At 38.1% G+C, this 16,264-nt stretch overlaps 1 protein-coding gene across 1 annotated transcript in view; it reads left to right on the top strand.

Annotated features, from left to right (window-relative positions):
• Positions 1–16,264, top strand: part of SPIDR (scaffold protein involved in DNA repair) — a 199,020-nt gene that overhangs the window by 52,139 nt on the left and 130,617 nt on the right. The window contains exon 7 of the mRNA XM_027890237.1: positions 10,065–10,165. Within this exon, the coding sequence (XP_027746038.1) occupies positions 10,065–10,165 (101 nt within the window). The remainder of the gene's footprint in view (positions 1–10,064; positions 10,166–16,264) is intronic.

Raw genomic sequence — 16,264 nt, 5'->3', positions numbered from 1 at the left:
TTTTTTTTTTTTTTTTAATTTTTAAGTAAAATAATACTTACAGAAGTGTAGGAATGTGTTTCAAGGATAAACACTTTAGAGACGCAGATTCAAGAAAGTTAAAGAATGTCATCTGTAAACAAGCAAAAAAGGCAAGAAAGAGCTAAGTTCAGTTTTAAAATCTGTGGTGAAAGCTCTCAATCTCGAACTCCTGTGTACAAATCGATTTGGTTTTTGCACTTTTAATAATGCTTTACACTGCCTTACAGATGTGTGAGTGGACATACTTCTCTTTTAGCTTCTAATCCTTACAGTGCTTTGTGCCTCTTCAGATAGTCTGCAGAAATGCTGTAGCTCTGGTTTTTGGTCAGTGCAAAATTATCCAATATCCTGTGGGAAAGAGTTGGATAAGCAATAGTTCTGAATAGTGTAGGACAGAATGGTATTTAGGCAAAGGGAGGCTGTATTCTTAATCTGAAATTTAAATCTCTGTGACTGAATCAAATAAATAAAAAGATACCTAACTACTGAAAGAAAACAACATGGGATTAAGCAGTGGAAGCCTAATATTCTAGCTACAGTGCAGAGACGGTCAGTTCCTATATTGAATTAATGAAAGTTGTGTTAAATTAAATGGTATATGAAAATATGCTCTAGCTGTGGAGACTACAATTACAAATGTCGCTGCTATAAATTCCTATTGTATTTTTAATTATGTTGTTGTTTTTTCTTTCACAGATCATTCTATGTACAGTAATCCATCAATTACTTAAAAAGTAAATCTTCACTTTAGTTAATACACATACCTTATTTTTCTCTAAAATGTTCTTAGCTATTTCAAAATGCTGACTTAGGAAACAGGTTTGGAAGTCCTAATTACTGAGGATCTCTATACTTAAAGTGCTTTGCTTGTGCAACCAAGCTTTCTCGTTACTTTAGAAACATACTTTAGCCACAGCTGTACTAGGTCAGACCAAAGCTGTAACCCCCAAAAATGCCTTTTAGTGGCCAAAAACAAGTGTGTGTGAAAGTAATAAGAACAGGAAAAGTGTACAGTGGTATTTTGCCCAGGCGCTCTTCCACCTTTTGGCAGTTCAGAAGCTGTTACCTCTAGTGGGTTTGTGTTTTTTTGAGTTCCAGCTTCATTTGATGACCTCTCCTATCAACTGTCTTAGCCTTAGAAACGTTTTGCAGCAAAGATACTCTGAAACAAGTGTATAAGAGAATAAATAGCTTTAAAAGCAAACAAGCCAGCAAAACCAAACCAACCACAATGATATAGAATGTAATCTGTCCGGAGTGGCCAGAGGAGCAGAGCTTGCAGGCTTTTTTACCTTCCATCCTGTGGTTCCACTTCGGATTCTTTTAGGAACAGGGAAGCAGGCAGGAAATTCCTCAGTTATGAGTGTTGTTTATCTAGTTATTTTGCTCATCCAGGTAATTGTCATCTTTTCACTCTTCCTGTTCAGGGCATTAATTGCACGTGTGTCTCCCATCCTTCCTTTTACTGTTGACAGAGAACATTTTCACTGATGTGATAACAGTGGATATAAGAGTTTGCATCCTCAATAGGAAAGCTCAGGTTTTCAGTGCTGTGGATTGAAGGCCAGTTCGGGGAAAGGTTTGTCAGCTTCTTGATTGATGAGGTGACAATTCCTTCTTTCTAGTTAAAAAGCTGAAAGCTACAAAGCAGTTTTTGGCTCATCATTTCTCCTTCCTTCCTACCTCTGCTGCAGATCGAGGCCACAGCAGAAAAAGCAGTGAGCAGGGAAATCATCCTGCAAGCTGGATTTGGACCACAGGCTCCCGCTTGGATGGACCATTTGGAACTGTGCAGTAGGGGGAGGAGAGCTGAGAGTCTCTACTTAGCTGAGCTCTCTTTCTCCAGGCTGGTGCCTAGGGAAGCAAGGATTGGTGCAGGTGGTAGAGCTGCCATCTTCCTTATGCAAATTCCTGTGCAATAGGTTCCACTCCAAGTCCAGGCAGTACTGAATATGGTTATTTCATGGAAGAGTCCTGATGTAGGTAGAGTAGGCTTCCTACTGATTTGTTTCCCCTTTAAAGAAAATAGAAAGTATTTTAATTTTCATTTCTTTGCTGTTTGATGTGAGTAAAGCTATCTTCAAAAAGCAGAGATAATATTTTCAAAAAACTTTAGCTAATATTTTGTGTAAAAATCTTACACCGTGTGTAACAGTCCCTTCCAAAATTTTTAGGCATGCTGCAATCCGCACTTATATTTGCATTACCTGATTGCAGCTGTGCCTCTGTAACCTCAGTGGCTACATTCTTCTATGCAACCTCGAAGAAAACCCCCTAACATCACCGCCAAACCGCAAGCAAAATCAAACAAAAAAAAAACGCAAAGAAAAGAGCCATAACAGCCTGTGGAAAAATTCAAATGAGTTCCTTTCTACTGTCCCATCCTCCTGCAATCCTGGTGCTAAAATGGAAATGGGTGATTGTCTGGATGAGAGGAAAGAGTTTGACCCTATTACAGATGCAATTGTCATACACAACAAAAATAATGATGTAACCAAATCAACAGAAAACTCCCGAATTAAGCTAATTATGGATGATTAAAATAAATATTGGTGATCCTAGTGTTAGAAATTTGAGTGTAAATTCAGTATCGTTGAGTATAAATAAAATGGGACGCCCATCTATGTCCCCAAATGAACATGCACAATATCCAGTGTTGCTTATGATGAGCCATATATAAAGGGGCATATTGCAGTCCTCTTCTGTTAGAATTCAGGGGGGGGTTGGGAAACTATTGGTGTCTGAAAAGAAAGGTGTGACAGAAGCAATTCCTCTCCCCCCATGCCTACTGCCAAATTCTTGTATGTCTTTATATGTCCCCTGTAATGTTAGTTTTTGTTTTCAAAAGTGTTCTAGGTAAAGATTATTCTTCTTTCTACCCATGGTTCATAGGGGAGAGCAGGTAGTCTGTGTGGTGTTGTTTGCCCTTCAGGGGTGTTGGTGCTGTAGGAGGTGCCACTTTGTCATGCCAGAGGCAAAGTATATCATCTCTCTAGTTCACAGCCATCAATGCCACTGCTCTGGGACATCCTCACCTTAAACACTGGTATTATATCCTGTCTTGTGTAGCTGCCTTCCTTTATTTAAACAAAATTGTTCATGGATGTGGGAGTAGTGTAATTTTCCTTGTACTGCACCTGCGAGCTACTGAGTTGGTAATTAAGTGATACTAGTGGTACTTGATGCTGAGATGAATTGCCTTGATGATGAGGTCAAGGGATGTTGGGTTTAGATGTTTCTGCTCTTTTTTATTCCATACAAAGTTTCAGTTTCTCAGCTTGAGTCAGCACTTTGTGGGGAAATTATGCAAGGGATTTGCAAACCTGAAGGAAAAGAGTATATATTGCAAATAAGTTTTCAGGACACTCCTCCTTTTAGATTTGGAATTCATGTTAGTGCTACGGGGTGAAATGTCTGAACTGCTTTAGTTCCAAGTCTTTCAAAGTTCCCTTGTGAAAGAACGGGGAAATTAAGAGTATTGCAAATCTCAACATTTGTTACATAGGTTAAGCAAATAACTGGGTAATTCAGTATTTATAAAGAAGAAGAAAACTTAAAATGCATGCACTCAGCTTTTCTTGTCTACAAGCAAACCTTTCTTAAAGGTTTTATGAATTGTTTGCTTTTTCCAGTTAGATTTTGTTTCCGTCAGAAAAAAAAGTCTGAGGTTTGGTGTAGGAAATAGGTATCTTAAGTTATATAATGTTAACTCTGTTTCTAAATCTGTCATGTTGCAAGAGCTTTTATTTGTGAAGGATAGATGCTTTAGCTTATTTGGGTTTTTTTTTTAATACTTGAGTGGCTGTTTTTAGTTAAAGAGTAAGATAAAATCTTGGGAAATGCTGTTTAATTATCTTATATCTGCTTGTGTGCAGACCACTTACAGATCTGATCTGCTGAAATTAACTTGTGTTATCAAAAGAGGAGAAAATTACAGAATGTCCTGATACTATTTGCAGTAAAATGAAACCCATTTGTTACATGAGGCCAACTGAAGTCCTGAAAATAAAGGAAATTGCCAAGGGAAGAGGGAGCTGGCACAAATGAAGCAGGCTTTTACTCTAAAATTGGGACTGTTCATTCTTACATGCATCCACAAGTAGCATGAAGGTGTAACAGCAACAGACTAGCCCTTCAGATGGTTATGTTCTTATGCTAATTTTAACTATTGGATTAAGTTTTCCTTGCTAGTAAATTTCTTGTTGGTTTAGGAGAATATAAATGAAGAATATCATGGATGCACAACAGATGTACCACTTGTAATCACTGGCAATGTACACAGTAAAATTATTTTGCACGTAGTGGAATTTTAAATGTGTTTTCTTTACTAAAAAGTGTGGCTGGTTTCTGGCCAGGTGTTTGGTGTTAACAGAGGGAAAAAAAGCACCATATTTAGTAGAAAAATCAACCAACCCACTTTCCTTAAGATGACAGACTTCTCCAACTGATGTGTCATGTATCTTGTTGATTGGAATGGTTTAGCAGGGTACATTTTTCCCCATCAGAGAGAAGTAATTTTGGTGCCTTTGGTTTGTGTAACTATGGTGCTTGCTTTTCTATGCAAGACCTCTGCTCAGGCAAGCCAAAACCTTCAGAACAGAAGGAAAGGCTCTTCACTTATCTTGTGGGGATAACTTATTTCTGGGAAGACTCTTATTAAATCATGTTACTTCTGCTTAGAGCCTCTGCTGTAAGAGAGGTAGGACAATCTGAAATGATTTTTTTTCTTTAAAGGAGTCTGAAGAGCCAGAGAGTTGTGGGAAACTTTTCAGCTGTGGTTATGGTTGGTTTTTTTCAGTGGCTGGTAAGAAGGGGAGATCAATGCTCTGAAAACCATGAAAGGAGAAAACCCCAGAAGAGGCATGGGAAAATCAACTACCTATACAGTTTTAATTGAAATCCTTCACCAGAGGCCATGTGGGATGTAGAAAGTGCTCACCCACCCTGTTCTCTGCAGTTATGTCTATAATCCACCTTACATCTCTTCCTCTGCACTGAGACAACTAGGACCGCAAGAATGCTGAAGCTTTGGTGTCTGTGACAAAGAACTATTTTTAATTTGCAAGAATAATTGCGGTATAATGTCCAGGCACTTCTGGCAAATGTTGAATTGTTAAAGGTGGTGTTGAGGATGTCTCTGGTGTATGCTGGATGGAATTTACAGCTGAAGACACTGTTATTTCTCTGGATGGTCAGTTCTGTCTAATGCAGTTGCTGAAAGATACCTCTCTCTCTCACTGTGCTGTGGGGAATTGCAACAATGGTATCTTTGTTCCATGTATATTTTGTGGAGGTGACCTCCTCTGTGGAACGATTGCAAGAAGAGAGGTGAGAGACTACACAGACTTTGGCTTATTGAACTCTTAAATCCTTGAATCCTTAAGGTTTTAGAAGAGACTTGCCTTGTCTGCCTTGTTGATTTGACTGGTGTATAAAAAAAACCTCTCTGAATGGGTGCAATAGATGAGAACATTGAAAGTCAGCAATCAGTGCAAGAAAATCCAGCATCTGGTACAGAATAATGCCAGAGATCATGGAAGTGGTGGTTCATCCAAGGTGAAGGTTGATGAATCTATTGTCGAGTCAGAGCTTGAGTGAGGCTGATCTGTAAAGCTAAAATTACTCTTTCTGATCCCTTGTTGCCTCATGAAGTCAACAGCTTCTCTTCTGTGCTGGAGAGGAGGTGGGCCTCTGTAGAAACTTGTGTTTGTGTGGCCAACATGTTTTAATCACGTCTTTCAGATGTACCTGTGCTGTTATGTACACTAAAGTAGCACTTGGTAGTGACTGTCAGCATTCAGTGTTGCTTATTATTTTGCAAGTTGTAAACTGGCTGATGGGGTTGCACTGTTGACAAACTAAATGCCAGCACGCTTAGGGGTCATTTTTCATCCTTTAGCAAATGCCCTGTGGAGTGGAAAGGTGCAGCTGATTGTGGCAGAAGTCAGTTACTTCACTGGTTAACATGGAAGTAGGAGAGAAGATCTGTATTGGCTTTGAAAAGAGAGGAGGGAAGCTACCTAGTCCTGAGATGGGGATATATATTTGCATAACCTTTCGTTTTTTGAATTATATGGAGTCCTTCATATAGCGTATATGAGAAGACAACTCAGTAATGACATGCTTAAGTGTTCACTGTTCTTACATTCAAGTCAAGTCTGGAAAGGAGTAAATTTGGATGAATGTGGGGTTATTTTTGGTAAGTGCCCTGCTGAATAAAAACCTTAAAAAATAAACACAGAGACATCTCCACCACTTTGGAAAGACTGAAAATTACTTTTCAAAACACATCACACTCACTAGTGCTCTTTCTTTTTGTTGTTGTTTTGGGGTTTTATTTTGTTTTGTTTTCCATTAGCCTCACTGGACTTGGGAGATAGGGACCAGCAGCCTGAGAGTCACAGATCAGGGTCAGTGTTACCTTTTGGTGATGGTTGTCGCATGGTGGCACAAAACTCTTTGGTCTTGCTGTTAAAGTTTGTGGGAAGAGGCAACTACCAGAAACAGAGCTTTTGTGCAGGATGCTGAGCTTTTTCCTATGGTCATCAAAGCTGTCCTTCATGTGAATATTGTTGGACATGGACAGTAATAGCAATATGTTGTTTTAAATACAGTATTTCAACAAGCTCAGATTTAGTATGGAAATAGGACATGAATTGCTGCTTTTTAAATCTGTCTGCCTTCAGGGAATTAAAGGGAAAAATAGTTGTACTGAAAGTTTTGTGATTAAAAATAAAAAGGTTGTGGGCAGTGGAGATAGTATCTGAGCAGTTTGGCTTCACTGAACAGCCTTTGCATTAACAATTCTCCAAATGTGTTCAATTTGCTCATATTAAAACATTTTGGGAGCAAATTTGAAAAGCTGGTCAGTAAAGTATGCATCTGAAATTACAGCTTTTGTTATTTCAATCATTTGTTGATTCCCTTGATAACAGAAATCATACATTAGTAATCAAAACATTTGCCAAAAAAAAAATATATATATATATTTGGCAAATGTTTTGAGATGTGTGTGTATATATATATATATATATATATATATATATATGAATACAAACCTCAAATGTTGGCTTACCTCTTATCCACACATCCTGAAGTGACTCTGGCTGTGTAGTTCACAGTATCTCACAGCACATGCACAAGTGTTTTTAATAATGTGGGCACCTGTACTGTATGAGAAGGAATTAGTTGCTTTCAAATGCTGTTGTCATCAAATCTGACAGGTTATGTAACAAAAAGCACCTTTTTCTTTGTTTATTTTATGTGTTTGAGCTAAAAAGGGGATTAATCCTCCTGGATTTGGGGCGGTGTTTAAACTCCTTTGTTTCTACCTCTTTGAAAGAAACAAACCGTAAAGTTCTAACTCTTGCTCTTGCCATAGAAATTCCTTTTGTGCATGGCATGTCCTTGAATTGTTTTCCAATTTCACAAGGTTTGAAACAGACATTATAAAAACATTTACAATGACCAGCTGAGAACCTCTCATAAATGCATTTGTGGTTATATTTTGTGTTCTGCAACCAAGAATATGCAAAATGCTTTACGATATTTTCAGTTTGCATTTGGAATGATTAATAAATAACGATCTATTTTCTTAGCACACAGGGCAGCTAAGGAAAGTCACAGATTTACTTTTCTTGGACTATTGTGATGACTTATCCTAATACAGACATGGTTAGCAAATTAGTTATGAAGCTGTGAATGTCAGTGAGACCCTACTAGTAGGCATATCAGGCCTGAAACAGGAATAGTGATGTGTGCAGTGGCCCTAAATCCTGAAACTTGCTTTCCTTCATGCTACAGGACATTCCTGTGGAACTGTGGTTGGCTTGCAGAAGAGTAGGAATTTATTGACTGGACACAACCATAGCCCTCTTTGGGGAAAAAGGGGGAAATTAGGCTGTAAGCCAGTAATAACTGCTCTCTTCTGAAGGTACCTTAAGGCTTTCTGGCATTATTTGAACTAAGAAAATACATTTCTGTGACTGTTGTCTGTGGAGGGAATGGAGTAGGGGTTTAGGACAGCCCTGTTGAACAGTTTTCTTTCAGCAAAACAAGGGTTTGAGCTGCTAGCTGTATGGTGTATTGCTGCAGTCCCAGCCACGGAGTTCAGTTGCAGAGTCATGCATGCAAGACTTTTAAAACAAGCAATCTCAAAATGTGTTTTACTGCTGTATTTCTGAACCTAGCTGAGTTTCAGCATGGCTTGTGTAAACCACACAGGCAAACTGAACTGCAACTGTATCTGAGAATAGTTCCATGGTGAGAAGAGGAACTTGGTGGGCATCTTGGAGTTTGTAGAACTGTCTTGGCCACAAGTGCTGTGGTGTGGTAACACCTCAGTGCTCATGTTTTGGGGGAAATGTAGATGAGCACAGTGTTATCAGCAGAGTATGTTCTCCTGTATGAAGTTCTGTGCTTGGCTGTGCTTCTCTTGCTACCAAAGTTTTGATTGCACTTACCTGTATTAGTTGCCCTTATGCCTTAAAGTCCATCTTGAAACCAGGATTAAACAAGGTTGTTAGGCTCATCTGGAACTTCATTTCAGCCCAAGATTTCCTAAATATGTTTGTTTGTTTTCCTTCTTGTTATAGCAGGTTTTATAGCTTGTTAAGTCTGAGTTCTTTATTTTGGGGGTTTGGGGATTTTTTTTCCTCCTCTTAAAGAGTCAGAGTTTCTCTCCTCTCTGCCTTACAGCAGCCATAGAGGAGATGCAGTGATATAAACTACAAAACTTCTGTAGATTCTTCTGGGTCAAATGTGGCTCTTGTATTTCATAGTGTTCATTCTGTGATCTTTACTACCAAGATGTTTAGCCATGCCCTCTAATAATTCTTGTGATAGTTACAATTTTGCAAAGGATATAGTTGTTCATTAAAAATTCAGCTGAGACTGCAAACTCCTTTTCATATAATGTGTTGATTTGTCTGTGGGTGAAATTACTTAGTAACTGGTAACCAGACAGAGATTTTTTACAGCTTACTTGAAGTCCTGCTTAGCCTTTTTAGCTTCTTCTTGATTTCCACAGGTGTGTCTTCCTAGTTTCACATGTGCGGCGTGAGCTTAACCAAGCTATTTGTCTTTTTTTTGAACTAAAAAATTCTATTCATGTGCACAAATAGTTGTGTGTTATCTCTGTTGATTCCTAACCAAGTTTAACCCAAGGACACATTTCACCTTAGTAGAAACCCTTATTGATAAATTCAGTAGTACTTCTGGAAAAACACTACAAGGAAAGAATGAAGTAGGTTTTTATGCAAATTACTTCTTTGAAACCAAAGAAAAGTGTTCAGACACTTCCACAGTAGTCCAGAGCTCTTTGTAGTAGCCCAAAGACAGCTTCTAACACACAACTTTTTGTTCTTAAAGTGAGAAATTATGTCCTCTGGCTTTGAAACCAGGAGTAGGAGTTGCTTTAGTGTTACCTTAAGTGTATTTGTGCTAGATGCCACTCCTCTACTCCTCACCTTGGGAATGCTAAATTAATTTCATCTTGGAGAGTGTTCAGACCACTGAAACTGCACACTTGACCCAGCTTGTGAAATGAATCATAGGGTCAAGTATGGGTAAAAGAATATTTTTGTGATCACTCCTTGCCAACAGACAAACAAATCTGTGAGGGAAAAGAAAACCCAACCTGTTATAACTAGTGGTTACACTGGTTTGTTTTGAATTCTCAGTTGTCTCTAGTGTCTATTAGGATCCATGCATAAGTGCAAAGAAAAGTTGGGAACCTTTTGTTACAATCCTTATGTTGGAGATGGGACTGAAAACATGAAAATTTTGGACATCCAGAGAGTGAAAATGTTTTATTGTTTGTTTTGACTCTAAGTGTATGTTTTATTGGGAGTGTGTCCCTTGGAAAATCAAAGTTAGGAGAACTAATCTGCAAAGCATAATTTTACTACATGATTCTGTCTCTAAGGGTCAAAGCATACATATATGTATAATGTATATACATATACATCTGTCCTATGGCTTGTCACTTGGCAAAACCCAATGCTGATTCCTGGCAAAACTGAGCATGCCTTTATTCTCTGCAGGGGTGGGCTAGCTGAGAGGTTATGTCGGCTGCAGAACAGAGAAAGATCTGCCATTAGCTTTTGGAGGCACCAGTGTATTTCGGATGCAAAAATCCCCTCAGGTAAGAAGCATTTTACAATGCTACTGTGAAAATATATACTTACATGTGTACATGTGGCCTATATAGGGATAACAGTTAAGTTTATAGTCTTTGTGGGTTTTGCCTGACTTGGGTTTAATGCTCTCTTGATTGTCTTATGAGTTAATATTGCATTTCTGCTAAATGTGATGGTTTCTAAAGTCTCAGTCATCAAAGTATTTGAATATAAGGAGCAAAGAACATATTTTAAGTAGGCTCCATCTAGATTCTTCACAACTCCTTGATTTCCAGCATCACATAGGAAAATGGTGTTCTCAAAAGGTTGTAGGACAATTCAAGTTTTGATTTATGGGTGTGCAGATTTTTGTGTGTGTGTGTGTGTTTCTTTGTAATCAACCTTGCCTCTTGTTCATTTTATTTTGTGATCGCTCCTTGCCAACAGACAAACATGGATAAAAATTCATGGACAAGTGCTGAAATCGTGAGTGACACTAAACATGAACAAATAGAACACAATCATGAAATGAGTGTGAAGCATAACCACAGTGGGCCTTTCTTGAAAAGAAATGGTGGGAGTTAGGCAAATCTGGTGACTGATAGCACCACCTTTCAGCAGTGTTTCTCAAGCGGTAATGGATTTATAGAGTTTAATTGTAAAGAAATGGTTAAGTTTTTTAATCAACTTTTGTGTGTGCGACTGTAGTCTCTGAAATTTCAAGCATTTATTCTGTATTAAGCTGAGCCCATATTGACTTGCATTTATTTTTCAGAAAGTCCTCTAGTCTTAATTTGAAAACGTAGATAAGTGAATCTATCATTTGCCTTGAGAGTGTTTTCCTAATTCTACTCCCAAATTTTTAAAAGTTCCAAAGCTGATTTTGTCTGGCTTTAGTTCCTCCCTTTTGTTTCTTGTTTCTTCATTAGATTAAAGAGCTCTTCAGTATGTGACATTTTCCCTTTCTGGCATAGCAAAGCATAGCAAAACCGTACTGCCTCACAATTTTCATAAACTAAATAGACTGAGCTCTTCAAGGGTCTCTAAAACATTTTTATCAGTGTTCAAGTGATTTGCTTGGCTCTTTACTGCACCCTCTAAAACTTTTTGGCGTGGTCTTAAGAACAGAGTGAGCTACTCTGTATGTATTCTTCCAGTTTTAGTCTCATTAATATCCAGCTCACTTCTCAGCCTCCTGTAGGTTCAAGGCCTGTGGTAAGTGTTTGGGTCTGGTTTGGCTTTGGTCACAGCATGGTGCTGGGACTTCAAGTTGAACTGACTGTCCAATGTGATTTTATAACTTCTATAACTGTTGTTTTCTGAGATCTGTTTCCCACTCCCCACCTACTCTTTCTATTTCTTCTACCTGAACACGGTGAAGTATTTGCGCTGTATCCAGGTTGGCTTCGAGTATGCCCAGCTAACCACAGAGTTCAGATCATTGTGTATCTCAAGCCTGTCCTCTATTAGTCATGAATTTACTTGTATTTGTGGTATCCCCACAGTTTCTTACAGTTTTTTAACTTGTTTTTATGTCAATGATGAAATCATTTATTAGCATGAGCATCTACTTCCAAATCCTGCTGGATCTGCTGTTACTCATTTATAATTCTCCACTGGTAAAAAGCACTAACTGTAATTCACAAAATTAGTTCTCTGAAAAAAGTTTTTTTTTTTTTTTTTTTTTGCATTCCACTTAAAGGGTACATTAGTCACAGTGAAAATGGTCAGATTTTCTTAAGAAGGTTGTATGATTAAAAGTCATGCCCAAACTGTGGGTTAGTCTCACTGTTTCTCCCTGGAGCTTTGGAGGGCTTCCATCCTGTGGCCATTTGCGTGCTATGTGTTCAGAATGCCACCCATGCAGAATAGCACATTGTATTTATGACCTTAATTCCTTACTTATTTTTCCAGTCACTTTGCCTAGATATGATGACAGGCTAGCTGGTCTTCAGTTACTGTAAGCCACTTTGTTTGCCCTTCCTGAATAGTAGCACAATATCACCATCCTTTCAGTCCTCTGGAATTTCACCAGTATTTGAACACTCACTAAAAAGTGCTATTGGAGAATCAGAAATGTCTTTAGCCAAATCTCTTCAGAAATGATATCTTGAAAATTATACAGGCATGCTCACTTAAAACTAGTGAAGCCTTCTGCATTGGTTACACCTCCACCTGAGTTACTACTGGGTAGGAGATTTCTTTATCATTCTTATGTGGTATGAGGACATCCTCTTGCTGCTTCTGATATATGGAACAGAAATAGCTATTGAATAGGCTTGTCTTTTTAATAGAATGAAAATTTTTAATGTTGTCTATAGTAACAGACCTGCAACACTGCTAATATGCTAATACTCTTTTTGTCCTAGTTTCACATGTGTCATTACAAAACCTTGTGTTTGGCTGCTCACCATTTTGTCAGACTAACTTCTAGGCTGAAATATTCCATGCTAAACATCTGCCTCTGGCTGAATTCCTTTCTTTGATTATTCTTCTTTCTTTCAGAAAATGAGTCAGAATTCGTTAGCATTTTATGAGAAAAAGACTATGGGAAAATACCTTGCTCTGTTCTTAAGTACATTTAAAAAATTCTGATGAGCGTCTTTGAGATGATTTAATTTTGGCAGAAGATGAGCTGTTTCCTGGATATGCCTTTTGCCATCATACTAAAAATGTACGAGAACTTGGGCCAGTTAGAAGTCTTTAGGACTGACTACTGTTTCATTTACTCTGTAAGCATTTGGTAAAACTTCTGAAAAATGCTGGATGTGCCATAATTTAGGAATACATTTCAACTTCACAGCCTAAATTTCACTTCCAATTCTCAATCCTTGCTTCAATATATTAGGATTATAAAATAACCGTTAAAATAGCTGTGATAGTATTGTGGGGATAGTTTTCCATCTAGGACAAAATTTATTTTTGATAATTTTATTCTTAGAATGGCCATACTGTTTTGTGTCACCAAAATAAAATTGGTGTTTGGTTTGGAGGACATCAGATGGAATGGTTGAAATTTTAGTAATGTAACTAGATAACCTTCTACTTGCTTCTAGTCTGGAATGTGAAGTGTCAGCACAGCAAAGGAATACCACTTTCAGCTTTCAGCACTTTAGGTTCAAGCTGAAATTCTTCTCAAATTTTGTTTCCCCTCTGTTTTGCCCAGTAATATTTCTAAACTGCATTGTTTCCAGGACTGTTTCTGAGAGGAAAGAACTTCTCAAATTGCAAACTTGTTCGAGTTACTAAAGAAGCTTGAAGATTAATGTGGAGGATTGAAGTACCTTAGTTGCTGGAAGAGCTGTCACATCATTTTGGATATCCCATATGCAGACCAGAAGTTCATTGCTAAAGCAAAGGGGAGCAACTTCAAATGAGATCAGTTTGAAATCCTTCATACATTGGGGATTTAAGGAAAAATGTTTCAGAAATGTGGGCTACTCACCCCATTGGACATTTCATGTCAGAGAATTTTATTCTCTGCCTTTATTTTGCTTTTGCTTACTTTTAGGTTATATCAATCTTCATATTATCCAACCCCCTCTTGTTTTTGGCTTTAGTTTCTAAAAATTCATGTCTTTTAGCTCCCTGACCCCTTTCTGTAGGTAACCATTGTGGTTTGGCTGGCTCTTGGTCACTGGGATGAATCATAGCCCAGAAGAGAGCACCTCCCTTTGAGCACGCACTTTCTGGTTTCCATGCAGTGTATGGGGTCTCATTTTTGGCTGGTTTGTTCTGCAGGGTAAAAGAAATCCTCGCACTTGCTCTGATTTTGACAATTTTGGGTCAAAATTGCATTTGGCAGCCTGTCCCTGTGTTGGGATAGGCTCTCACTAAGGATGTGCGTTTCTGCAAGGTGATTGGTAATTGCATTTCTGTAAATCAAGCTAACCATACCAGACAGAGGCCTGAAGGGAGATAAGACCAAAGTCTGCCTGTGCTGCACTGCGTTGGTCGGATGCTTGCTGTGGTTTAGTTCTCACAGGGGTGGATGTCAGGCTCTTTGCCACAAATCCTAAAGTTTCTTTCCTTCACAAGATGTAAAAGGGAGGCTTACGTGCAGTCTGCATAACAACATGTCTCTGATCAGCCAAGCTGGTGGTCTGAGAGAACTCTGTGCATGGGCTTGTAGACCATTTGCAAGCTTTTTTTCTGTATGCAGTGCTGCAACTTCCCTATGAAGTTTCCTGTTTGAGCTAAGAGGTGATCTGGACAGCTGAAAGACAGAGAGGAAAAACAAAACCAAACCCACAACAAAAACCCAAACCTTTTCCTGTCAACATCTGCTTGTTATATGGGGATTGTATGATGCAGAAGAAAAAATGCTGTTTTTCTGAGTTACGTTCAGACAACCTTCCTGTCTATAGGAGGGGACACAAATAATATTTCGAGCAAACTCATGTAGATTCCTTTTGTAACTTCCAAAATTTTACTTTCTATACATCTTACCTTATTTTTTTATTTTATTTTTTTACCTGGCAGTTATCATCAAAGCAGTTCTTTACCTTAAATGCAGAAACATATTATTCTCTATTATTTGTAGTCTAATGCAATATATCTGCTTCCCGTTAGCCTGAGATTAAGATTTGTGGTTGTGTTACAACTGAATTTTGAGTAGTGAACTGATAATAAACCAAAACCATTGATCTTGCCTTCCAAACTGCTCCTTCTTCTCAGGGGAAAGTGACCTTCAAGGGGCAACAAATCTTCATTTTGCTGAGACAAGTGGAACAACACATGAAGGGAGGAGGGTGAAGCCCTGGAGATGACAGGGTTTCATATGTAACACCACATTTTCAGGAAGGCTGAAAGGTTTACAGAAGAGGATATAAACAATCACTCTCCCCCTTCCAGTTTCAATGACTAGTTAAGATGATGGGAAGAAAGGATTTTAGCAGCTTGAATGCCATGAGACTTGCACATGGATGAAGAAAACAAGGGTAACCCTTAACAGGGTTTCCTTTACTGTGCAGAATTCTTCTAAAAACACAAAAGTCTGAATTTTGCGAGTTGTTGCTTATTTTCTTAACTCTTGATGGTTTATTACTTAAGAGTTAATACTATAAATGAGAGATATAGCAAGTGGCCAATTTTTTTTCCTAGCCAACTGTCTGAACTTGTTACAGCATTGGGAAGGGAAAAAACCCAAATGTAAACTTGTCTTTTTCAAACAAGAATTCCTTGTACGTTTTTGTTTTCTTATGGGAAGCAATAATGACATGCATAGTTACTTTAAGTAGCTTACATGTGTTCTTATAAAGAATGTACACTGTTTAAAGCACAGCCAAATTCAGCAGCCTTTTAAAAATTAATATAAATGTGGCAAGAAGCCATCATGCCTGTGAGACTTGATGTGTTTTTGAGAAAAATCTTTTGAATGGCTTCAGAAGTTACCAGCCCAGAAAGAATAACAACACGTATGGATCAGAATAGCAATCTTGTACAGGCTGTGAAAATGTTGTAATCTTCACCTGGTTTTCAGCATTGACTTTGGATTTACAAGGGTCTGCTTGGTATCTGCGTGCTTGCTGAGTTTGTTATACCTGCACCTGCAATTTTTACATAAGTAAGGAGGAAGAACAATAATGGGATGATAAGCAAAAGCATGTTTTTATTTTGATTTATGCCTGCAATATGACATTTTTTACTTTTTACAGTTGAAAATGAAAGTAAAACGCTGTGGCTTGAACCAGAAAGTGGTTGGCTATTCTTTCAGTGCACATAGTATGTGCTGTCCCAGGGGGATGTGCAGTAACTGCAGTCTTGGAACCCACATTCAACAATTGGAAGTTAAATTATGTTGGGATAAAATAATGCCTTTGGAAGTGTGTTGCTAGTTTGCTTTATTAGACAAAGCATAAAGTAGGGTTTTCTTTATTTCCTTAATAATTCTGTAATGTGTATCTGACCTATTCATCTGAACTAAAAGCCGAAAATGACTTTCACTCTTAGTGCAGTGAGTACTATCTATAACATTAATTGCACACAATTCTTTGTACTTTCAGTGGGAAATGTTATTTTATAAAAGCTTGTAGTTAGGACTAGCAGAAATTTGACTTGTATTTCTTGTACTATTTCTTGTAGTGTATTTCTTGTAGTGCTTATTTCTAAAGAATTTGTCAGTT

The sequence above is a fragment of the Empidonax traillii genome, unplaced genomic scaffold (genome assembly GCF_003031625.1).
Source record: "Empidonax traillii isolate 1590-97213 ecotype Southwest subspecies unplaced genomic scaffold, ASM303162v1 scaffold281:size1424471, whole genome shotgun sequence".
Taxonomy (NCBI): domain Eukaryota; kingdom Metazoa; phylum Chordata; class Aves; order Passeriformes; family Tyrannidae; genus Empidonax; species Empidonax traillii.
This window is presented reverse-complemented; position numbering and strand designations above follow the sequence as displayed.